Source organism: Euphorbia lathyris, chromosome 9, assembly GCF_963576675.1.
Source record: "Euphorbia lathyris chromosome 9, ddEupLath1.1, whole genome shotgun sequence".
NCBI classification, from domain to species: Eukaryota; Viridiplantae; Streptophyta; class Magnoliopsida; order Malpighiales; family Euphorbiaceae; genus Euphorbia; species Euphorbia lathyris.
Window position 1 is genome coordinate 34922372 of NC_088918.1, and position 26527 is coordinate 34948898.

Consider the following 26527-nt stretch of genomic DNA (forward strand, 5'->3'; position numbering starts at 1 on the left):
TGAAGGACATAAGCTCTTATTCCGTTTAGTTCAGAAGATGAAGTATAATATTTCTTCGCCACTATCGAGAGAGGAGAAAGGAAAATTGGAAGAGACCGGAAGAGAAGGTAGCAAGTTGATCCGTAAAAACTCTAAAAAATAACATGTGACTTATCTTTGTATCATTGGTTTAAAATTAACAAAGTAATCCTACTTTGTTTTTAAAGGAAGTGAGAATAGCGGGCACCTATATATCGATATTTTTCTTCAAAGGAAAATATATATATATATATATATATATATATATATATATATATATAAATAATTAAACATTTTTTTATATTAAAAAAAAATATTCATTTTTGTTTCATTTGTCACTAACCTATAATTTTGTATCGTCTCTTCTCTCTCCACGACAGGTTTCCACATCTCTCTCTCCCTGGGTTTCTCTTTCCTTCTGCAACCGAAAAGTTCGCCATTTCTAGGGTTTTGTCCTCTCTATTCAAGAACTCAATTCTCTAATTCGCTTAACGCCTACCCTTTTTGTCAGGTGAATTTTATCGAGTTTTAATTTTTAGTCGCTGTTGCTTATTCTATTTTATAGTTTCATAACTACTCCTAAAATACCTGTTCACCTTTTCTTATAGTTTTTTACACTTAGTGGAAATTAGCGCGTCCAAACCTCAGTTCTGCTGTTAATCAAGGGATTTTTGGAAATTGGTCCATGATAGTTACTTTTTGTTTTTGGAATTTGAAGTCTTTTAAGGTGTTTCGTTTTTCTCGAGAGCTTGTGTGTATGTATTTGCTTTTTCATATTTGTTTAAGCGTTATTCTGTATATTGGTGAATTCCCTAAGAACTAAATGAAGCAGAATTTCTCTGCAGTCTTTCAGTAAATTCTTTGTGCCCGCAGAGTTTGTTTTCAGTAGGACTGCTATGCTGTTTGAATTTCATATGGTCACTGAAGTTTGCGGTCTGTTTCACAAATGTTATTGAACTTAATTTTATTTTAAATGAAGCCTTTTTTTTATGTTATTGAGCTTAATTTTCTTTTAATAAAGTTTTTTTTTTTTTTAATTTCAATAAAGTCATTTGTGTCAACCACGTTTGATAGGACTAACTTTTACATAGGCAACAAAAAAATTTATATTTTTTATTTACTTAACCAGTTGCTTGAAACTGCCATGTGGCAGAAAAAATATAATTTTTAGTTTCTTGGTTGCCCGTCGGTGCGGCTGCCACATGATTGTCATCTCATATGTAATGGCAAGTCCTCTCCAAGGTGGCTGCCACTTCACTATTTTGGTGACTTTTTCTGTCTGAATTGGTCAGAATAACCGACTTTATTGAAAAAAAGTGACCTTTGTGAAACAAACACCAAATTTTAGTGATCATCAGTGCAATTTACCCATGCTATGCTCTATATGAGTAACCCATTAAGAAAGGTGGAGTTTGAAAGTGAAAAGAGTTTATGGACTGTTGGCTATGGTATTCTCAATTGTTGTGTTGTTGTGTCCTTTTGCTTGTGTTGCGTTCTACTTATAGTTGAGCTTGTTGTTTTGAATGTCAATATTGGCTTCTCCAGTAATTTTCAAGGAAATAGAAAATCACAAACATCGTTTTCTGAGTTTTTTGAGGATACAATGTTATACTTCGATGGATAGGTTTTGCACATTTGTGTTTGATATTCTGTTGCAGAGGTTTAGTTGTGATAAGTGTTAAAACCTCAAAGCAAGTCAAGCTGCTTCCTTTTATCTACAATGTTCCTATTTCCACTAGCAAGAATATCATGATTTTGATTGTTCCACAGCTAATGTATTGAAACAAGTATAGTAGTTTTTTATTTATGTAATAACCTTTTTCACTACTTGAATGTTCCTCTTGTGATTATGTTTTGTCTCTATATATTCCAGGGATAGTTCCTGCTGTTGGATACAGAACTCCAAGGGATTGGGACTATCTGATTGGCTGGGGTAAATAAACATTAAATATTGATAATATCTATTTATCGTCATTCATTGTTCACCATCATTATTAGTTTATTGTTATTGTTATTATTATTATTGTTGTTCTGATTGTTGACTTATTATCGTAATCATCACTATCGTTATTTTCAGTGTAGAGGGTCCCATCAGCCTTGTATCGAAACATCTTTGTCCTGCTAATATTATTGACTATGTGGTTTTGATGCTATTTCTAGGTCATTCTCAATGCTAATGAAAGAGAGGGGAAACATGTGCTAGTGTGAGAGTAGTCTTGCATAAGTCAACGCCAGAATACATGTGGAATTGAGCACTTTTTACTAATTCTTCATGTATATGATCCTTGTTACCACATACCCAAAATTGCATCTTGTGGATATTACGTCTTCTAATTAGTCTTTGCTTAGTTTTCCCTAGTTTTGAATTTTCCTCTAGTACTTCTACGTTTGTGTTTGTATCTGGTGTACTCGCAATTAAACTGATGCTTAGATCCCAATAGTAGCTAGCTGCTGCCCAACTCTATGAAAGCCAGTCCACAACAATGGAAGTACTGTTGCTGTTTCAATCCAACAGCATCTTGTTTTTTTTTTTTTTTTTGTCTCTCGGGCTTGACTATTCTGCTTGCCTAACACAATTGTGATTTAACCTTACTTGAACCTCGCTTGAAAATTAGAGCAAAGGAATTGAGTTGCTTGAAAGCCGTTGCATATTGGCATTTTAGTTGCAGGTTGCTAATATAATAGAAAGGGCATTCCTTCCCATGTTTGATAGATCATAAAGGCGTTCCTTCCCATGTTTGATAGACCATAAAGGCCTTTCTTGACTTAAATCGGAAAAAAAACAAGGGGGAAATTTGATAAGGCTTTAAGAGATGGAACTCCAACAATAAGAAAGTCACTTGGTGGATAACACACACTTGTTAGAGAGGGACAGGCTTGACATTTTAGGAAGTATACGAAGTGTTGAAAGAGTATTTTTGGGGACAGCGATAAAAGTGAGGAATGGGATCTCCAAAGCTTGCCCACCCTACTAAAATAAGTTCACAAGCAAGGACAAACACCCTGTTGATTGCTTAATATTTTAGTTCAATCTATATGCTGTGTGCCTAGGTATTTGTGATGTCCATGTACTTACTAAAAGATTGAGTGAGCTGGCATCGGTGTTGTGGGTTTTAGTGGCTGGAAAGCAGTTTGCGAGTTACACTTTTGTTGCTGGATGTTTCTGCCAGCAGTTGTTTTAGTCTTCATTTTGAAGGGCCTATTCACAAGGATAAATTTAGAGGAATGCTAAGCATGAGTCTGGTTTTAGGCTTTATAACTAGGGAATCCCATTACATTTTATGAATGTGGATGCCCATTTGGAATTTTTTCTGCATGGGGATTTATTCGTCTTACTGATGCTTGGCGCAACGGTAAACGTTGTTGTCGTGTGACTGAGAGGTCACGGGTTCGAGTCTTAGGAGCGGCCTCTTGCCAAAATATTGGCAAGGGAAGGCTTGCCCCAGTACACCCTTGTGGCGGGACCCCTCTCTGGACCCTCGCTTAAGCGGGGACGCGTAGTGCACCGGGCCGCCCTTTGACTGATGCTTGTTTTTTCCTGTACTAAAAATTGCAATATCAATCTAAAAGGCCATAGAGTCTTGCGTGTATTAGTTATGAAAGATTTAAGATGGTCATGGTAAAGTTTTCAATCTCTTAGTTATTGAATCTGTGGAATTATTGTCTCTTGACCTATGTTACATGGACTCGGGAACTCGTATCCGATACTGGTACAGATCCAAGTATCCAGTACGGCAAGCTTGAACATTTTATACACGCGGACACCGTCCTAATTTTGGAAACGGGTATGGAGATACGGGAATTGGAAAGGAGAAGAGAGAGAGACAGAAGAGATTGAAATTTGAAGAGGAAGACGATGAGTCAGGCGTGGTGCAAATTGGTTAATATTAAGTTATTAATTAATTAATATTATGTGTTTTAAATGTTTGAGCTCTCTGCACTGCCGCCTCTCTTCTTGGATATTAACCAATTTGCACCACGCCTGACTCATCGTCTTCCTCTTCAAATTTCAATCTCTTTTGTCTCTCTCTCTTCTCCTTGTTGCCGGTGATTTCACCGGTGAGATCGACAACGGCAACCGCAAACTCAAGAAATAAACTCGTCTCGATTCAGCGTGCAAAAACCCCATCATCTCAGTCAATAATATCGACGTTTTCACCTTCAATTTATAGATCTGGTTTCACTAATCGAACCCTAGATCTGAAACTTGAAGGTGAAATCCTTATTCTTCGATGCAAATCTCACATTTTTTTTCTTCTTTTTTACCCGTCTTCACTTTCTCTCTACCCTAAACCTTGCCGTATCCGAGTGTTACCTCACGTATCCGACCCGTATTTCATACCAGGATCCGTGTCGGGTCGTATTGACACCGGTGTGGTGTCCTTTTTGCCGAGTCCGAGTATCATAGGTGACATGAATGTTATGTATGTTATGGAAAATGTTACTTCTAGATTTGTACATACATATGAAATGGAGAACCATAATGTAATGTTGTAAAGTCTAGATAGATTAACTTTAGTGTATTGCTTTGTCTTTGATTAAATACGAAGTTGGAAAAGAAAGAACGGAACCACTTGTCAATTGATTGGTTAATTAATTAGAGTTGAAATCTGTGTTTCCAGAATAGTATTTTGTTCAAAATCCTAGTTCAGTAAGCTTATATCTGGTTTATTGAATGGCTTTTTTTTAGCATCTGCAGCTGAGGTGTCCTTGTTGATTGGTGATTTAAACAAGGAAATTATAGTTTGTATTTTTTTGTGAATATTGAAACTCGAGTAAAGCGGGGACGCGTAATGCGACCGGGCCGCCCTTTATTGAAACTCGAGTAAAAGAATTTAACAGCCCCTTACTATAATATGGTAACACTCCAATTTTGAAGGATAACTTTTGTATGTGTAACATGGTGTAGATCTGTCTTCCATTCCAAAAACGTACATTTGCCTTGCTCCCGTCTACTTTGATTTCAATGTAAAATTTCACTAAAATGAAAATAATGCCTCTTTCTTTTCCTCTCTGTCATAGGGATTTATGCAGGCTATGTGAAATCTTGTAAAGCAGCAGGATGAGCAGTGATATTTTTGATGCACAGGGTTTGGCTGAGAAGTTGTCCAAACTCAATAACTCACAGCAGAGCATTGAATGTATCCTTCATTCTGAATCCCTCGATCACATGTTTCTGTCATAAAAAATTTATACTGGATTATCAAAATTTTCACTTCATTGTTTCACGAAATTATAATATAGTACAACTTGACCAGGCCTTGGTGGCAATGGTGTGCATCTATCAAAATAATTTCTTGATGAGGTGCTTGCACTAAGATTTTCATCTTATTCTTCTTTAGTCCATTTCTCAAAATTTTAAATTTGGACAATTATTTGCTATTTTTGAAGTTTCATGATATTCCTATGTTCTATCATTTTTTTTTTCAAATTTTTGTCTTACTGTTTCCCCATGCGAGTACTTCATTCAAATGGAGAAAATGTTGTGCATATAAAGTTTTTTCTCAGCTTCATTAGGATAACTATTTTGGGCCTCTTTAATTTTTACAGGGTTGTGTTCATGAGGTTTTGGAAGGGGATGCCTAGTTGACACGTGTACAGTTTGATTGGAGAAACATTGTTTATTTTATTTCATATTTCTTTTACCATCATCATCTGTATGTACTCCTTTGTTGTCCATCCTTCATTTCCACAAATGCGAATTGTTTAAAAGGGAGTTGGAGTTGCTATTTTTTATTGAAATTCAAGTTAGCTGTATTTTTACCTTCTAGATGTTAAATGCAATATATGTGTCAGATTTGTTGCTAATGCCAGCACTAATTTATGCAGTTGTGCTTCTGTTCTTTTGTTTATAAATCATGATTTCAGTGTATGGCTTTGTTGGATGTTTATTTTTAGTTTTTGAGAGAGAGAATTTAAATATTAGCTTATAGAAAATGAAACCCTTTATGAATACCATACATTTTGGAACCTTTAGAGTGTATTCTTATCTGGTCAACCTTTCTCTTTCTTACAATTTTTTGCTGACATCAAATTTGTCACTAAATTTTGTATATAATTCTTGATAAGGCCCAATAACCAGCTTTTATTGTCGGTGCATCTGCTGTTTCTAGTTTTATTCTGGACCCCTCCCCGGACCCTCGCTCAGCGGGGACGCGTAATGCGACCGGGCCGCCCTTTTATTGAGACTAAAGGAAAGCACCATATGATATCTACTATCTAGTTGACCTGTGCCTATGAAAATGCTTGCAGTTGTGGTTGGGTAGTAGGGATACAGTCAAGCTTGAGGGTGTTGTTTCAGTTGAGCCGCACTAGCCTACTTCACAAAATTTGTCAAGCCCAAGTACAAGTACATACTGGATTTTTCCTCTTTTTTCCTCATCTAGCTCAGCTAATGTTTATTGGTGTGATGAATGTTTTTTTTTTGTTGTTGTCATACTACGAGTTGCATCTGTTGCTGCACTAGGTGGCATGCTGAAGTTTTTGTATTTAGTTTTGCTCTCATGTAACCTTGTAATCTTTGTTTCTGCACTATTTTTGTTTGGGTCAAAGTTTCTTTTTGGCCTAGAACTTGCATTCCTAAACTAATTCTGTTGATTAGTTGTTATAGGATGCAATAACTGGTCCATGAGACTATCAATAACAATGATGCTATGCCTCACAGAGAAGCTTACCAGTGATGATATATACCTACCGGGTGTGTCCTGGTTATCCAATTGTGTATTTGTTATCTTTGTTAACACACACTTACAAACTCTTTGCATATATCGGCTTTGTTTGTATATAATTGTTATGTTTTGGAAAAATGCAATAGCTCACCATTCATTTCTTTAACCATTCGATTAGCATTATCGCGATGGTGTATTTTGCATCGGAAAAAAGCAAGACAGATTGTGGAAACATGGGACAAATTGTTCAATTCATCCCAGAAAGACCAGCGTGTCTCTTTTCTGTATTTGGCTAATGATATCTTGCAAAATAGTAGGCGGAAAGGTAGTGAGTTTGTAAATGAATTCTGGAAAGTTCTTCCAGCAGCTCTGAAACAAGTCTATGATATTGGTGAAGAACAAGGGAAGAAAGCTGTAACAAGACTGGTAATCTTTATTTTGCTAATCCTTACTTCCTGTTATTTCTTTATGTTTCTTTTATTTTCTCATCAAATAGGAATATGTCCTTTGGAAACAATTGTAGTACTTGGTAGGGCTGCTCATAGTCGGTTAACCAATTCATAATTTATATTCGTTCGTTTAACAGTTTGATTGATTTCTGGAAATTTGAAAATCATTCCTTAGTGATATTAAAATCTGTCAATTGATAATTGGTTAACCTGTTATTTCGGTCATTTAATCTTTAAAATTAATCATTAAGATCTACTGTAATTTTTTTATAAGAAAAAGAATGTAAAATTAATATTAAGAAGCATGATATGTTACTGAATGGAGATACCAATATGACCCATAAACTAAATTCACATTTGACAACTATCTTTAAATTAAATAGTTAAATGTGTTAGTTGATGACTACGACTTAAAAGTCTACTAACAGATGATGTTTAGGTGTTAAACTTAAAAAATTATGTTTATGTCTAACTATTTCTATCAGTCTTAACAAAAGTTGTATAACTTCCCCCTTTGTATTTGTCAATTACGTTATCAAATTTATTTCATTCTAATTTTAAATTACCATATTTTGATTAAATCAAAACATATTTTATTATTATGATCTAACAATTACAAACTACCATGAAAATGTTATAGAGAAAACACTAAAAGCAAAGGATATATTCTTACTTTGTAGTACAAAAATATATACTCATGGTACAGTTAATTAACTGAATCCATCGTACTTTCAGAGTTGAAATCGAAACTGAAAATCTAAAATTCTAAAATTAAAAACCAATATTTTTCATTAATTAGTTGGTTTTGGTTGATCCATTTTTCTGTTAGATTCTGTTTTGATTTTTATGATAGGGTTTGTTTGGTTTTGTTGTTGGTTATAGTTGGTAGCTATCGCTGATAGCAGAAAAGTTCGATTTCTAGTAAGATTTTATTAGTTGTTTTTTATGTTGAATTATTACTATCAAGAGTATAACTTATTTCTAAATATATGTTTCATTGTGAAATATTTTTTTAATATATTACATAATAAATATATATTTTAACATGTTTAATTGTTACTAAATTTTATTATTGAATATGATTTTTTTTATACTAGATATGCATGTAACATATAGAAAATTCAGAATATATATTGTTCTCAAATATATTTATTAATGATATTGCTTTATTTTACACACACACACACACACACACATATATATATTTATTATGTTTTAAATTTAAAAATAGAAATTTTGAAACGGTAGTATTGATGAAAGATTATCTGCTATTGTTTGGAAAACTTTACCAAATACTTATAAGTAGCTCATTGGGACAAAAGCAACTTATCTGCTCCAAAAAGTTGAACTAAACACCATCTTAATTTTGAGTGAGTTGCCCTAATACATAGTACTTAATGAAATTGTGCTATTAAGTGCCTAAGAGTTTTGGTCATGAGGTTAGTTAGTTAAAGGAAGTATAATGAATTCGTGAACGTCAAATGACCTTATTGAGTGACCGGGGTGGAGTACACATCACATTATATGTCAGAGTTTCATCCCTTTTTAAAATTTCTTTTCTAATTTCTCTCATCTCTCCTGTCTCACAAACCAGTTCCTGTAGTTAGCCTTGAAGATTTTGTTGGTCAAGCAATTTGGTATCATGGTGGCAGTCTGTATATTCCACTATCATCACAAGCAAGCTACAGAAGCAACTAGGGGTATACTGTGAGAGGACTATGTAGAAAGTTTTCTTTTGATCTATCAGATGGGCTGTCTCTTGAACTTTTTTGGTTTTAAGTGTTCTAATTGGAAGGGTCTCATTCTAGATTTCTGAGTCCTTTTCATGTCAATTTTGATTGGTTCTCATTATTTCAGGTTGGAATATGGGAGGAGAGGAAAGTTTTTGGTTCTCGAGGCCAGGGCCTTAAAGATGAAATGCTTGGTAAGAATCCTTCTCCTCTTTTAGTGAGCAATGGAAAGAGCTCAAATCCTATCAAGATAACGAAAAGGGATGCCAACTCAGTGAGAATTGTAAGCATTTAGTTTTTGTGGGGATATCTATTTTTATCATAAGGTCATGCTTATCTTTTTATTTATTTATTCATTTATGATTATGTTTGTACTTGTTGTGATCTTGGCATATCTTTGCTTGGTTATCTCAAACTAGAAACTGGCTGTTGGAGGTCTACCAGAGAAGATTTTAACAGCATTTCAGTCAGTAATTGATGAACATCTTAATGAAGAAGCTGCTATAAACAAGTGTAGTGCTGCTGTATCCAATGTGGCTAAAATTAGGGAAGAATTGGAAATTGGTCCTTCATTAGGTAAAATTCATCTTTCCTTCAGAATGAAGCTTCTGATGTGAAATATGTGTAACTAGAGCATATAGCCAATTTAGAAGTTTCAATGTCCAATGTTATCTTTCAGCTGCTATTGTTGGTTTGTGCAATCACCAGCTAAATGCACTTTCGTGGGAGTTTGTCCTTTTGAATCTCTTACAAAAGCAATTTACCATAAAAGAGTGCATCTGATGTCAGATGAGTGGCTATTTTTTGTCTAACAGTTGTCTGTCATTTTGTGAAGTGGTTATTCCGGTTCTATCAATTCTTTTTATTCTTTTTTATTTTTTATATCGGTACAATTAGATGCATAAGATATACTTTCATAGATTTTGGAAGTAAAGCTCCTTTACATTTTAATCTTTGCCTTTTATTGATTCTATCCCCAAATGGTTGGTCATAACACTAGCTTTAAAAATTTCTTTATTTCACTCATTCACTGTAGCATTGTCAAATGATTTAGCAACTGTAAAAGCTCAACTCAGTGAAATGCAAGTAGTAAATGGTCTCCCACAAGTTACCCCCTTTGAGCCCCCCTGGTTTTTGGTTGAAGGTGTATAAAATGTGAATATGCAATCTGGCTAAGTTCATATGTCTCGTTAAATATGTAAAAAGCCTTTTAGCAATGGAACAAGATGAGGCAGATATCTAGCTAGCTGTTCCATACATGCTCTTTGCTTGGTGGTTCTTTCAGCGCTTTCAAACATCTGTTGATGATATAATATTTATCTGGAGTTCCATCAGACTTTGGATCTCCCCTATTCGTCGTCCTTGTAGAACTTCTTGGATATTGATTATCAGATTTCCAATTTCAGGACTCATAGATGTTATTGAGTTTTAAATTTCTGTTTGAAATACAAATTGAGATAAAACTTGTAAACTCTTAAGTTGTTTTCTTGGATGTTGAGAGCAGTCTTGCCTTTTATTCTCTGCTAGATGTCAATTGTGTAAGGCCTGAACTGTTACTCTTGGCTTCATGACAATTTCTTCCTTGTAACTAAGGCTGGTTGAATAATGATTATTTTGAACATGTCTTACTAGCCTTGAATTCTTATCTTTAAGTGATGCATCTCCAAGCCATTTGGGGTTTTACAGTGTGCAGATATCATATGAGCTTTCAAAAGATGTATCTTCTTGTAATGAGGTGTGTATCATCTTTTTTTTATTATTAGGAAATCAACAAGTTGCTATATTTATGGACGAGTTACAAGCTCAAGAAAGTGCCCTTCACCAGTGTGTTGAGAAACTTGAAAGTGCTGAATCAACCAGGGCTATGTTGATTTCCCAGCTGAAAGAAGCAATTGAGGATCAAGTATGTTTGTTATCTTACAATATTTTACAGTAAACTTTACTGCTGAGCTGACTATTTAGTTCTTTCACAGGAGTCAAAGCAGGGCTTCGTTCATGCTCAGTTACAAGTAAGATTACTGTCTCAAAATTAAAGCTCATCTTAGCTTTTGATTTTGCAATTCTTGAAATAAGATAAAGATTTTTTTTATGGGACCTTTATCTTGTCAGAAATTGTCACGTGGCATAATGGCAGCTTCTTTGTGCCTTTAGTGATCTATGCATATCGTGTCTGCAGACATGTACAAAGTTCTTTGGCTTAGCTTTGATGTGCATGAAAAATCACTATATAAATTTGACATATCAATGAACTGAAGAAACCCTGCAACTTCATGGGTATTATGTATGGGATTTCTAACACCATATATATAACCTTGCATGTTTTCGATAGTGTTTAAACAAATCTTACTTCACTTTCTATTCTTCAGTGAAATGATGAAAGTATTTCTTACTTATGATTGTGATAGGTAATCTCTACACATATATATACAATGATGAAAGTATGGGTATAGTAACAGACCCATGACTAGGAAGGAGACCTATGACCTATACAGACTCAATAATGAAACAGATTCAACAGACAATAATGAAACAATAATGAAATACAGAATTATAATTTAATCTGTAACACTCTCCTCAAGCTGGAGCATAGATATTTATCTTGCCCAGCTTGTTACAAGTATAGTTTACCCAAATCCCATTTAAAGCTTTAGTGAAAATATCTCCAAGTTGCTCATTCTCCCTGACGTGTTCTATCTTTTCTTGGACAAAGTGGCAGTCTTTTTCAATGTGCTTGGTACGTTCATGAAACACCCGGTTATATAGAGATGGTATTTTGTTCTATCTTTTCTTGGACAAAGTGGCAGTCTTTTTCAATGTGCTTGGTACGTTCATGAAACACCTGGTTAGAAGCAATATGAAGTGCTGCTTGGTTATTGTACCATAGCTTAGCTGGAGTATTGACCTTGAATCCAAGTTCTGACAAAAGATACGAATCCACATAGTTTCATTATCTGAAGCTAGGGTCGATCAAAAGTTCAACTAAAGGTTACTTGACATAGATATGTTTTAACTTTTCAACTGCTTAGTTTATACATGTAATTTATCAAATGAAAATACCAAATTGTTCAAAGCAAGAAGGCATGTGATGCCTTCAAAGTACTATAAATGATGCAATGATTTTGGAAAAGTTAGAAGCATTTATATTAGATGAACCAACAAAATTTTATAATGCCTTATCCCACAAATTACATTTGTAATATGAACAAGAAATGACAAGATGAGCATATGAAGGCAGATATGAGGAAATTTATATCTTGCATTGGCCTTATAGCAAGTAAGGAGGAGGAGATTGGTAGGATGACAACCAACATAAAGATTTTTCCCATCTTATGTATGGATTTTTTTGATATTTTTGTTGGGCATCGGCGTTCCTTACTTGTGACATGCTAAATAAAGTGGACACGTGAAGTTTGAAGAGAGGTGGCATGTGGACATGCTAAATAAAGCATTTTAACGTTTGGACGTTGTGATATAGGGTATCCATAAAAAGAAAAAAAAAACATTAAAGTTAGTGGGTATTGTGAGGAGGAGAGTGAATGTGGCTTGTCTCCAAGAAACAAAGTTGGAGAGATTGGAAAAAGCGAGATAAGTCGAGAAACGCGTGGGAAGGAATGATGTTAGTATCAGAGTGGGCAAGGATTTGGCGAATAGTGTTGTAGCAGTTAGGAGAATAGGAGATAGGATTGTGCTGATAGAATTAGTGATTGTGTAGAAATTATGAAGGCCATCAAATGCTTATCCTCCACAAATGGGATTGCTTGATAGCAACACGAGTAAGTTTTGGAAAGAAGGTAAGGCTATTTTGGAATTTTTATTAGCCCTACAATTTCATTATCACGAAACATGTTTAAATAAGAGGGACTCACATCTAGCATAGCAATGTTTAAGAGGGTCATGCATCTAAGTAGTAGCTTTCTAAAATGGGAGATTGTCACAAGTCCAAGCCCATGCACTTAGGCCAACCATACTGCGCTGTTGACTCAACCATAACATGAAAGCTTGGATAATTGACAACATTAAATGGGATTGCAGCATCATACATCCATCGAGCAATTTCCATACATGCTTTTTCTTGCAATTCTTTTCTGCAAGCATCATTTATGCTTGCTTGCTTCAACTTTGCATCCTTTCTACGTTTCACCACCTTTTCTGCATTAGGTGTAAAATACAAATCTAACAATCCCTTTTGTCTTGGCCTTTTTGGTGGTTGTTACTTGCTTGTTGTGAGCTTGGTTTCCAATCTATAGCATCTTCATCTTCATCATCACCAAAAGTATCTATATCCACAAAATTTGAAATTGCTACTTGTTCAAGGCTAGATGCAACCTTCTTGGCCATGTATTCTTCAATCACCGAATGCACATGAGGTGGCCATTTGATACAAATTTTTGAATTTCTGAATCCTCCAACGATGTGTTGTTTGGCTCGAGTTATGCCACTTTTGTTGACTTCGTCACAAAAATACACCTAACATCATTCTTATTTTTAGTGTTCGGGTTCACCAACTCTACATAGTTCCAACATGGATCTTTGTTATTCTCACTCAATCTTGGATTAGTAGATGTTCCAGCAGTAGTAGCCGTGATTCAATATCTAAAAGAAGAAAAAACAAATGAACAAAGAAAGAGAAGAAGTTTATTATTATGAATGATTTAATTCATGCAAGAAAAAGGAAAATATGAGAAAGAAGAAAGAAACAAATCAAGAATAAAAATATAAAACATAGTTCAAAGAAAGAAGCCTTTTATTGCAGAGAAAGGAAGATAAAATAAAAGAAGAAAATGAAAAATAAAACACTAACAGAGAAAGAAGAGTAATAGAAGAAAGAAGAGTGTTGTTGCAGAAGAAAGAAGTGTTCTTATATTGTAGAGAAAGAAAGATAAAAGAAGAAAATGAAAAATAAAACACTAACAGAGAAAGAAGAAGAGTGCCTGTTGAATTTCTTCTAAGAGTCTCTTCCTTTTTTAATATATATTTATTTTAATAGAATATGTGTTCCGTTCCATAAAACATAGGACACGGAAATGTGGGGGAAACGTGTAAATATTAAAAATATTGGGGCGCATTTATAAATATTAAAAATATATTTTTATATTTGAATTTTTGTAATATAACTAAATAAATATATATAAAAGAAATTATAGAACTCTTATCTAACCATAATTATTAGATACATGAAATATAAATGATGTCAAAAAAACGTTTAGAGAAAAAAAGATAAAACAATGAAAGCTTTCCTCCTTAATACTAAAAATCTATTTCTTCAATGTTTATTTATATCTTCACCAACAAATAGGGATTCTAGCTCCGGTTCATCTAAAGTTTTCCTCACTGTCTTTTGGTTTACCTAAGATTTATTGTTGCACATAAAGATCCACATACTCCTTTGGATATTCCTGCTCGTTTTCCCTTCAAATAAGGATCGACCATAATTGCTCTGTTTACCTCTGTTTTTTCTGAAAAGAAATGCAATCGTTTTTTGTCTGGGAAACGGGTGTCCCAGATAGATACGGGTATCCAACTTTTGAATATTACGGATACGGCCCCGAAACATATCCTAGAAGTTTCCGGGAGTTTCCGTATCCGAAACGTATCGGATACGTGATACGCGGGCATGTTGAAGTATCTGTGCTTCAGAGATGTAAAGTAATAACCAGAAATTCCAGAAAACTGCCCCTAACTGCCATGGTGCGCATTTGGCAACTGCCTCTTGGTGCAAAATGGCGCACCAGGCCTACGCCATGGGCCAAAAGCGCGCCTTTAATAACTATCAGATGCGAGAGATCAACTTACCACTCAACAAACGCTGGAAGAACTCAACAAATCAGCCTATCCTGGTCTTCTGCAGCCCCTACCAATTCCCAATGCTGCTTGGCAAGATATTGCCATGGATTTCATTGAGGGGTTCCCAAAATCCTATGGCTATGACACAATTCTAGTTGTTGTTGATAGGGTCTCTAAAGGAGGCCATTTTATTGTGCTCTCCCACCCATACAATGCTGCAATAAATGCCCAACACTTCTTGGCTCACATTTTCAAGCTGACAGGGACTGCATTTTCACTTATATTTTGGAAAGAGTTGATGAAGCGGATAGGCACACAACTAGAATTAGCAATGCCTAATCATCCTCGGACCGATGGCTAATATGAAAGGCTAAATCCGTGCTTGGAAGGTTACCTAAGGAGTATGTGTCCTTCACCCAAAAAAATGGTTTAAATGGCTGAGCTTGGCGAGTTCTGGTATAACCCTCTCCATCAAAATGTCTCCCTTTCAAGCCTTGTAGGGAATTACCCACAACTACTGATATTCTCAAGCTTCCAATGTGGCTTATTACTGCTACAAGAGAGAGCTAAAGTGACATCTGAATGAACAGCACAAAATTACGTAGTTTGCAGATGCTAAAAGGGTTGATAGGGAATTTGCAATTGGGGATTTTGTGTTCCTAAAGCATCAACCATATAGACAAGTTACAATAGCCCTAAGAACCTCTCTCAAGCTCTCTGCAAGGTACTATGGTCGTTAGAAGATTTTGAAAAGAATTGGCAAAGTGGCCTGCAAATTGCACCTTCATGCATCCTATCGCATTCACAATGCAATTCAAGTTTCCTTGCTTAAAAAGAAGCTAGCACTAGACATTTCCCCACTTACTACATTGCCTCCCATTTCCTGTGGAGAATTCATGGTATTGAACACAAGGGAAATATCTCGTGCCTCAGCTCCTCATCCTTTCGGGAGGGCTTCCTACTACTTGGGAAGATACGGCTACAATTGCAACGCACTGCCCAAATTTTTTGCATTCTTGGGAACAATGATGCAATAAAGGTGGGCTATTGTCCTTATGCTCATGAAGTCAAGGGATCAGTTTTGTAGTTTTGCCCAATATCTTAATTCTGTTATTCCTTCTGTTTTTCTGTATTGGCTATGTCTATTATGGTTTGGCCTTTTAATTCCCTAAGATGCTTCTAGATGTTAGATAAGCTATTTTGGATTCTAATTTGTTAGATAGCTGTGCTAACCGTTTCTGTCATATCTGTTAGCGTATAGTCGTTCACCTAGTTTTACAACAACACGTTGCGGCTGTAGTTAGGTTTCCGCCAAACACTTCCTAGGCTTAAAGGATTATAATTGCAACCCTATGAAGCACTGATAATTCTAATAGGACAACGTACGTGTATCCGATACACCGAGCACGGGGATACGTACGAGATACAGCTAGGAAGTATCACTTTTTTTCTTTTTCTTTTTTAGTTAGGGGATACGCTGGAGATACTTTTCATAAGGATTATGTAACAAATTAAATAAAGTAATATCAACCCACCACCCATTAACAAATTAAAAAACTTTAAAAATATAAGGATTATATGACTTATTAGTTAATATTATAGATGTTATTTGTGGTTTTATAAATGAGTTACGATTGTTATTTGTGGTTTTATATAAACTTCATGAATGTGATTTGTGGTTTATATATTTATGTATCTTTTAAAATTTTAATTATAAATGATATATGTATTATTAATTATATATAAAATTTGACGTATCCCCACCGTACCTGTATCTCATATATTTTTGAAATGTGGTTTGCCGTATGCGTACCCGTTCGGTGCTTCATAGTTGCAACCCTAGTTTAAGTTTGAGTAGGACTTGGTTTATATCTATATATTTATTTATACATATATATATGTAGAGAGGGCGAGCCTTGGCGCAACGGTAAAACGTTGTTGCCGTGTGACCTGAGGTCACGGGTTCGAGTCTTAGGAGCGGCCTCTTGCCAATTAAATTGGCAAGGGAAGGCTTGCCCCCAATACACCCTTGTGGTGGGACCCCTCCCCGGACCCTCGCTCAGCGGGGACGCGTAATGCGACCGGGCCGCCTTTATACATATATATATGTACATCGATTTATTTATCAATAAACAAAGAATATTATTATTTTTAAAATACCACCAGCAATCTACATTGAACATGGTATCAGAATCGGGAGGTATTATGTCTCCTTTTGTCTCTGTTACGTCTCTTACCACTGCCGCCGCTTCTACATGTCCGGGTAGTATTCCAGTTCGGTTTCGTACTGAATCTTCTTACACAGCATGTTCGATAAATTCCGATTATACGTTCATGACTGAAACGTTCTCGTTTCCACTGCACTTTGTTTCGGCATTTGATCCTCCCCTGCTTCCGCCACTCAGACAGTTTTGTCCTCTGCGACCTCAATCCGTCACTCACATTTACTCATTTCAATCCTGAACGATCATGGCATGCACAATCATTTTCCGACAGCCTCTCGTCCTCCGATGAATGCTGCACGTCAGGAAACCGCGGCGCGTCGTCCTCCTTAAAGTGTTGATTTCTTTCGGCCCTGGTCGGCAGTCTCTTATCGCCTATTCCGGCTATACCTAATCGGTATCAATTTTCAGGCCCATCACAACAGCCTCCATTGACATGACCAACACCACTCTTGTCCTACACTGTTGTTACTCCAACTTATATAACTCCTTTGAATACTGTTTCTATCTCAAGTCCACTCTTTGGACCCACTCTAGTCATTTTTCCTTCCGTTCCTACAAAATTAATTGGAAAACATTGCAGGAACTATTATACCTCTATTGTTTCGGTTTTGGAAGCTACTGGTGAGGTTTCACTTTTGGCACAATATGTTCCATATTTTTCCAATGCTAATTGTCACGGCCTGCTTAAACTCATTCGAAGAATGGCCCAAGGCATATGCCCAACGGGCTAAGAGAAACGGTCTAGAGGCAAAATTGTCACTTTATTGTTCATCGGGACGTTGCGGGACAAGCTGATGAACATCGGGCCAATCACATGTGCCATCGTGCTCAAAGCATCCGGGCAACGGGTCTGTGCCAGCTGTGGCCAATTTGGCCAAGAGATAGTCCCCTTATAGTGCGGCTCATACCAACTTGACGCCCACTCGCCTTCCAGAATGTGTGTTAGAGGATTCCAAATGTCTTCATATTTGGTATGTGGATCCTTGGGGACATTATGGACCTATGGTGTTGTTGAAGTGCGAAGAAAATTTTAAAGGTAAGAAAAATTTGTGAGCATCCACCAAAAGTGTGAGATACTTGACAAGTTTGAGTGCCTTAGAGAGATTCTTTGTAAACTAACCTTTGTAAGCATTCTTTTCAAGCAATAAAAGAGTGTTTTCTCATTTAGACTTTGTGCAAGATCCTTTGTTTCCGCTGCAATACTTTGCCTAGCATTCGAGCTTGAGCAAGAAAGGTTAAGGTTGAACTACTAATCGGGGAGAAATTAGTAGTGCCGCATGGTCAACAGATAGACGGAGGTTGTGGCAATGACATAATCCACATATCGCATCTGGGAACGTAATGATAAAAGAGTCAAGGCTTTTCTTATTTCATTTCTGTTTGATGAAGTCTTACCGGTTGTCAACAATTTGGTCAATCCTTGTGAAATTTGGCATGCCTTGGAAAGCACTTACGACGCTTAGCAGTTGTCAACTATTTGTGGTGCTCTCATCAAGAACCTACGTGTTTTACAGCAGCCAACAAATTTACAGAGTGGTGAGCTGCAATGGCTGATGAGGTGCACGCATTAATGGCCAACAGTACGTGGACTCTGGTGCCTCGACTTCTAAATCGACAACCCATTACTTCTAGATGCCTTTTTCGTCTCAAGCGTCGTACAACTGCAAAGCTCGTCTTGTAGCTCAGGGTTTCACGCAACAATCTCGGAATGGCTACAAAGTAACATATTTTCCGGTTGTCAAAACAACTACAATATGTATAATGTTTGCTTTATCAGTTGGAAATCGATTGATGGTGAACCAATTAGACGTTTCGAATGCTTTCCTCCATGGTAATCTCTTTGAAGAAATTTACATTGAGCAACTGCAAAGATTTCGGGACCCTGAAACACTTCCTTCAGTCTCTTGGCTTTCATATGTCACTTGCAGACAACATTCTCTTAATTATCCACTTTAGACCTGATAAAGTGTTTATCCTATGTTATGTTGATGATACGCTTATCATTGGTACTGCCCCTTATCTCATTGCTCGTAGATTCAGGCCATCGAAAAGGAGTTTCATACTCGGAACTTGGGACGTGCAACATACTTTTTGGGCCTGGAAATCCAATATGACAAGACTGGGATTCATCTTTCTCAAATGAAGTATGCCATTGACATTTTGGAGCGTACCAAAATCTGTAAACCTTGTCTCTTGCTTATGGGTACCACGCCCACATTGACCAAAGAAAGTGGTTCCCTCTCCTCGTGAAATGTGTACGGAAGTGTTGTTGGTGCCTTATAGTATCTGACTTTAACCCGTCTTGACATAGCTTTCTCCGTCAACAAGTTGGGTGCGTTTCTCCATTGTCCAACATACGAGCATTGGAAAGGGGTTTAATGTGTGTTACGTTATACCCATAGTACGACTACATTAGGTATATCGTTTTCATTTGCACCAATTACTACGGTACACTGTTACTCTGATAGTGACTCGTGAGGTTGCCCTGATTATCGGTGCTCCACTGGAGCTTATTGTGTTTTTCTTGGCAACAGTCTGGTATCTTTGGATTCAGTCCTTACTTTGGGAACTTCGGTTTCCCACTCCGTGGTCGGTTCAATTATGGTGTGACAACGTAGGTGGTATCTATCTCACTGCCAATCCGGTCTTTCATGCTCGTACCAAGCATATAGAGCTCGACTATCATTTTCTTCGGGAGCAGGTTAATGGATTTTTACAAGTCCGGTTCATCTCAACTGATGCTCAGATTGAAGATATTTTAAGCAAGCCGCTGTCCAATGTTCGTTTTCAGTCGTTGTGCGATCGATTAAATCTCACCCCTCGGCATCAGCTTATCAGGGGTGTTAGCATATAGTGGGTAACCTAGTTTTACAACAACACGTTTCTGCTGTGGTTAGGTTTCTGCCAAACACTTCCTAGGCTTCTAGGATCAGAATCTTAGAAGGATTATAATGGCAATCCTAGTTTAAGTTTGAGTAGGACTTGGTTTATATGTACATCGAATAAACAGAGAATATTATTATTCCTCAAATACCAGCAGCAATCTATATTTAACACTATCCTGCCTATTTAGAAGCCAGGAATTGTACTAGATTCTCATCCTGAATATTAATTAAAGCATATCTTCTTCTCCTATTCTTCTCTTTCTCCTCTTAATTCTTTTCTAGATCTGACGGCAGCACTTTTAGTTCTGACAGAAGTGAAGCAAGAGGTAAATCTTTACAAGGCTTGTATAAGAAATTGGGAACTAAAAAACGGAGAAAAACAGATCTACAAATTGGCTTGATTAAAATAGAATATAAGCAGAGTTCTAAATAGTGAAATGCATAAAGGATAATGACTTTGAAGTCTTAGTGAAAGATAAGGATATCAGGGAGAGATGAGGAACGCACTTTGATAAGCTCTTTAATGGGAGTCATTCGAGTAGTTTTGAGGTCCCACTTCAGGAAGCAAATGCCAATTGCACTATGAAAATCCTAAACATGAACTGAAAAATGCGTTGAAGAAAATAAAGAAGCAGAAAGCTACTATGCTCCGTATGGGATTTCTCGAGGAGTATGGAAAGATGCAACATGAGGATTCGAATGGTTAATTAAACTTTTCAAAAGATTTACAGCCACAAAGGTTGCTAGATGGTAGAGTTGGATAAAATATGGATTCTCACAGATTTGGAGTGTTATAAAATTAACTTCAATTTGGATTTAATCTATAGCAGTGTGGAAAAATGCAGGAAATGTAGGGGCAATATATGGTTACCTAAGCTTTTCAATAAAAATTTACAGGACTAGAAGGATTCTAGACGACAAAATCTATATATAATATAAAACAGTAACGATGGAACTGAGGTGTCACTTCCTCATTTTTTACTGATAAAAAATTTAATATATTAATTTTAATTATATTATTATATTTATCTATAAAAAGATTATTTTATCTGTACGATATCTAAAAGTTCTATAGAATTTAAATTAATCTCTAAAATCTCTCTAATTCTCTATATATCTATATATAATATAAAACAGTAACGATGGAACTCAGGTGTCACTTCCTCCTTTTTTACTGATAAAAAATTTAATATATTAATTTTAATTATATTATTATATTTATCTATAAAAATATTATTTTATCCGTACTATATCTAAGAATTCTACAGAATTTAAATTAATCCCTAAAATCTCTCTAATTCTCTATTATATTTATCTATAAAAAGATTATTTTATCCGTACTATATCTAAGAGTTCTACAGAATTTAAATTAATCCCTAAAATCTCTCTAATTCTCTACATATCTATATATAATATAAAACAGTAACGATGGAATTGAGGTGTCACTTCCTCCTTTTTTAGTGATAAAAAATATAATATAATATATAATATATTAATTTTAATTATATTATATTTATCTATAAAAATATTATTTTATCCGTACTATATCTAAGAGTTCTACAGAATTTAAATTAATCCCTAAAATCTCTCTAATTCTCTACATATCTATATATAATATAAAACAGTAACGATGGAACTGAGGTGTCACTTTTTCCTTTTTTAGTTATAAAAAATATAATATATTAATTTTAATTATATTATTATATTTATCTATAAAAAGATTATTTTATCCGTACTATATCTAAAAGTTCTACAAAATTTAAATTAATCCCTAAAATCTCTCTAATTCTCTACATATCTATATATAATATAAAACAGTAACGATGGAGCTGAGGTTTCACTTCCTCCTTTTTTACTGATAAAAAAAATATAATATAATATATAATATATTAATTTTAATTCTATTATTATAGTTATTTATAAAAAAGATTATTTAAAGTGAATGTGAAAATAAAATAATAATATTTAATTTATATAGCACCTTTATGTCATTAATTGTAATTATTAGATTATAGTTTTTTATTAATATTTATATATTAAGATGAATCCGTGCATCGCACGGGCCAAAAACTAGTAAGGAGATAAAATACGAATTCTAGTAAGAATTGGAGAAAGTTAAGAATATAACCCTTTATATTCTTAACTTTCTCCAATTTATTGAACTGAAGTAGTAACAGCCAGACTTGTCCAGTCTCTTGTCATTCAGTACTCTGTCCGTGCTGTGAAGTAGTAGGCACATGTCAGGGAAGTTGGCTGTAAATTATGAGAGATTCCATGAGAAGTTGATCCGAGAATGAGATTCGGGAATATATTTACATAGTTTTGAAATTCTGACTCCTTTGTGAACTTACAAGTGGATTGTCTCAGTTTATTGTAGAAGTCTACTTGAAAAGCAATTTTTTCCCCGGAACAGTTCTTGCCTCTGGTAATGGGATTTGCTTTACTTGACAATGGGCATCTAGATAAAGTTTTTTTTTGAATGAAGTTACACAACAAAGTTTTTTACTTATGAAGTTTTAAGTTAGTTATTTTATTACTTCTTAAGTTATCCGAAAAGTTTTCCTATGCTCAAAATTGTGCTTTAGCTTGGTCTAATCTAATCAAGATGATTTTTGAACTTAGACATTAAAGGAGGGAGGGATGGGAAAGAAAGAACCTTACATTTATCAGTTTAGTTTATGTTTCTTCCTAGAACTTTGTAATTGTATTTCACCTTCAATTTGATGATTTGATCATGTTGCAGACAGCTCGTGGTCGGATTGAGCAGGTTGTGAATCTAAAAAGTAGGTTGGCAGCTCAAATAGCTCCTGGTCCCTCGGCAACCACTACGATACCAATGAGTGAGACAACCAAAATTATTATTATGGAGCATAACGCTCCTCCGATTCAGCCAACCAGCACTCCACCTCAGTCTCACCTTGCACAACCAGTGGTTTCTTTTGCACCAGTGAAAACTGCTTCTGATGAGGAGAGCAAGAAAGCTGCTGCAGCTGCTGTTGCTGCTAAGCTTGCTGCTTCGACATCCTCTGCGCAGATGCTTACCTCTGTTCTTTCATCTCTTGTTGCTGAGGAAGCTATGAAATCAAGTGGTTTTACTGGATCTTTGCCCTTGTTCTCCCCAGAGAAAAGACAAAAGCTTGAGCATTCAGTGTCGTTATCTGATAACAATTCGAATGTGGCCAACATGGCATACTTCAATACTTTACAACAGCAATCTGGGACTGTTGTACCATCTTCAAGCATGCAATCCATGGCCCAGGGAAACCAGATACAAACTTCATTTGGTGCATTACCGGCGTTACAGCCACCTACATCTATGGGGACAGGCAACCCACAATCAAATCAATATGTGCAGTCTAATGGCATGATGGTTGGGGTTATGCCTTACGGATATGGAGGTGGCGGACTACCACCACCTCCCCCACTTCCTCCACATATTGCAATGGGATTGGGTAGGCCTGGTTCTGGTTCTCAGCAACAGCAGCAGCAAAACCCTACTGTAAATGGAGGATATTATAGACCACCAGGTATTGGATTCTATGGGCAAAATCATCAATCCTCTACACCTCCAGTACCTCGGCAGTGAGTTGAGTTCACCAAGGAGTCTGAAAAGCTTTTAGTTTCAGTTTGAAAATCACGGTGGCTGGAGGGGTGGTCCTTAGCTTTGTGATTGTGTATATTAATAGAAAAATGGGTGCCGTGTGCACCCAACAACTCCCTTTACTGAAAGATTAAATTTGAAATTGGGATGTGGCTGCACAAATGAAATTTTCCTAGGTAGCTAAGCTATAAGATGTATGTTAATCTAACTGTGTATGTACCATGAGATTAGACTAGTTTATTTTGCATAATGCATAGTTATGAAAGCCTTACACTGGATTATTACCGATCTTTTATTTTTATGTGCTTTTCCTGACTTTGTTGGTTGCTTTGCTTGCAGGATCTGATTCTTTTTCTTCATTTTTGTCAGCTAATTCAGACCTTTATATTTTATTTTTACATTTCAAATCATTGTTCATTTATATAAACTTATAGCTCCTTCATTTAGGTCTTACTTTCTTGTTAAGCTTTTGAATTTTGTTCTTCACGTACCTGGCTATTGCAATAATATTGAAAGCAATTTTGATTTTTGATTTTTAAGCTTTTTAGTTTTGAAGTCATTATTAAGTGTTAATTAATTTATAGAGAAAATTTTAAAAACGGTGATTTCATGGAAAATGTTATTTTTTAATTATGAGGTTGTCATTTGAGTTTTTTAATTCTTTTTCTTTTTTCTTTCTTCTTTTTCTCTTTCAAAAAAGAAAAAAATTTTAGGTTAATAAAATGCAAAGTTTTATGGATTTTTTTATCTGTTTTAAGGGCCTTAAAGAGAGTAAGCTACAAATTGAGGGGATCTTTGATATATTATTATTATTATTTTTGAAATAATCAATTTTTTGAAAGGCTTTCGAAATAATCTTAATATTATTAACTTGATAATCATTTACATTTTTTATTAAGGATTGCTTCGGAAGATACGTTTATAAATGGTCAAGAAGAATTAGATGTAAAAAGAATAAAAATGTGTTTTTTTTTTAGTTCAGTCAATTTAAATAGTCTTCTGTGGAATTTTTTTTTTATCAAAAAGACTTAGAGAGTGTTTGTTTGCTCATTTTCATGTTTCTTTTTGCCTTATCCTGTTTGCATTTTACACCTGAAAAGCAGCTTTTTACAAAAGCAGAGAATCTCTGCTTTTTGAAACAGCAGTTTTTTCAAACAGCAAATCGTAATAGTAAACAGCAACAGCAAACAGTAGGTAAAATAAACGGGCTCTTAGTAGTCGTGTCAATTTTTATGTAGATTTCTCGTGGATTTTTTGTTTTTACAAAACAATCGCCTACCTTTTGCACTATTAACAAATGAGAAATTATCCATCCAAAAAAAAAAAAAAAACAAATGAGAAATTATTTTCTGTACGTATTTATCAGTTTTAAAAAGATGAGTTTTAAATAAGATAATATAGACAAAGTATTATGCCTTAAATAATTAATTTTTGATTTGTAGAACCGGGTTGCGTTGCTTGATGCTCTTCTGCAGAGATAAGATTTGTCTGTAATTCCAAACCAGCAACCTATGAACAATGTTCTGCCTCGTCTAGTCGGTCGTAAAAAAAATGGGGATACTTCCCAAAAAAAAACCAATGGAGGCTTATTCGATTCAATCGTACCACGTAATCTTTTAATCCGTGCAGCGGAAGATCCTGAATTTGAGGAGCATAGCATCACATTTTAACAGACAAATGAAATGCTAGGTCTCTATTCCTTTTTCATGAGGAGTACACACTGCATCCTGCTAAAGCTGCGAGACATCTTTTTTTCTAACGGCAAATACCCGGTCTCGTAATCTACCAGTCTTTGACGGGGAAAAGTAGTAAGATATTACTAACTCTGTAAAGAAGGCTAAACCATTCCTACCCAAAACTTGAAGTTGAGCAACTTCCCTGCCATTAAAGCTTATCAGGATAGCGAATCTATGCCTAACTCTATAACTCGTATTAGAAGGAGGTTCTATTTTTTGAAATGGGTGGCGGAACTTAGCTTCAAATATCCATTCTTTTCTGAAATAAGAATAACAAAGTAAAGATTAAACTTTTATGACAATTCGCAGAGAATGATGCAATTAACGTATAAAAAAATTCTAGTAGTTTGACCTTTTTGCAAACCCAATTCATGGTTAAAAACTTTCAAATAGGAGTGTGTAGTTTGAGTAGTTTGTAAATTCTGCCATTCTATCAAAAAAAAAATGTTATCATAGATATCTACCTCATATAAAAATAATTTGGAGAAATTAAAAAGTTTAATTTTGCAAATTATTTTATATATATAGCATGACTTTGTTAATTTACTACATCACAATTATTTTATGATTGAAAAATTGACTCGTAAATCCTTAACTTCAAATTTCATAAACCATAGATCCTGTTTGTAAGTTTTTAATTGCGGGATTGCGTTTGCAAACCGGGGCAAACTGCAAGGGATTTTTCTATTTTACTTTTAATGTTAAAAGAGAAGTTACGAAATATTGTAGGTTTTCTATTGTGTTATTGTCATTAAGAGACCTAATTACAAATATATTGTTGTCAACTTTTAATTCCATTTAGCAGATTGCATTTTTATTTTCTATATATTTTCATTAAGGAATGATAATTAATTATAAATATAATTTACAATTGAGATTTTAATAATTATTGGTAATTGAAATTGTTGTGGCTTTCCTTAGTCTGATTTAATTCCTGCATATTTGTACAAATATGAGATCCGCATCCGGTATCAAGTACCCAAGATTCAGACTGTGAAATTGTATTTATTTCAATATAAAACATACCAGATGTTGAAGTCCCGGCTTCTCCCTTCTTGAGGGTAACTAGGTACAGCAAACAATTTCTCCTCCAATACCCCACTTCACCACAATAGTGGCACTTGCCTTTGGGCTTCTTTAATTCCTTTCCCCTCGTTTCGGTGAGCATTGCCTCCTTGCCTTTCTTAGGATGGTTTGGATCGGGAGATATCCCTTTCCTTTTCTTTGATCCTTCAAGGCTTGGTATCTCCTCGTTTTCTATTATATTGGGCTTGACTGTCTCGAGCATATTTGCAAGCTCTTCAAGAGAGGTTTGCAAGTCACTCGTTTGGTAGTTCATAATGAACTCCGAGTAACTCTCGGGGAGGGACTGAAGAAGTAAGTTCTCATTTAGTTCACGGTCTATCGCATCTCCAATACTAGAAAACTTGG

General features: G+C 35.3%; 1 protein-coding gene across 2 annotated transcripts; it reads left to right on the forward strand.

The window, feature by feature from the left end:
• The first annotated feature begins 352 nt into the window (after nt 1-352).
• On the forward strand, nt 353-23650 carry LOC136205239 (uncharacterized). 2 transcript variants are annotated; one of them, XM_065995749.1, is made up of 9 exons: nt 353-529; nt 1892-1951; nt 5041-5159; nt 6865-7112; nt 8993-9148; nt 9285-9441; nt 10629-10768; nt 10839-10874; nt 22503-23650. In XM_065995749.1, the coding sequence occupies exons 3-9, from the start codon at nt 5081-5083 to the stop codon at nt 23343-23345; spliced, it is 1659 nt and encodes a 552-aa protein (XP_065851821.1). In that variant the 5' UTR covers nt 353-529; nt 1892-1951; nt 5041-5080; the 3' UTR covers nt 23346-23650. The 2 variants fall into 2 exon arrangements, with proteins under 2 accessions (XP_065851821.1, XP_065851822.1); XM_065995750.1 differs by lacking the exon at nt 1892-1951.
• Nucleotides 23651-26527: the final 2877 nt, after the last annotated feature.

Coding starts and splice junctions, on each gene's coding strand:
- LOC136205239 (XM_065995749.1), top strand. CDS start 5,081: ATGAGCAGTGATATTTTTGATGCACAGGGTTTGGCTGAGAAGTTGTCC. Junction 7,113..8,992: donor AGAAAGCTGTAACAAGACTG/GTAATCTTTATT, acceptor TCATTATTTCAG/GTTGGAATATGGGAGGAGAG. Junction 10,875..22,502: donor TCGTTCATGCTCAGTTACAA/GTAAGATTACTG, acceptor ATCATGTTGCAG/ACAGCTCGTGGTCGGATTGA.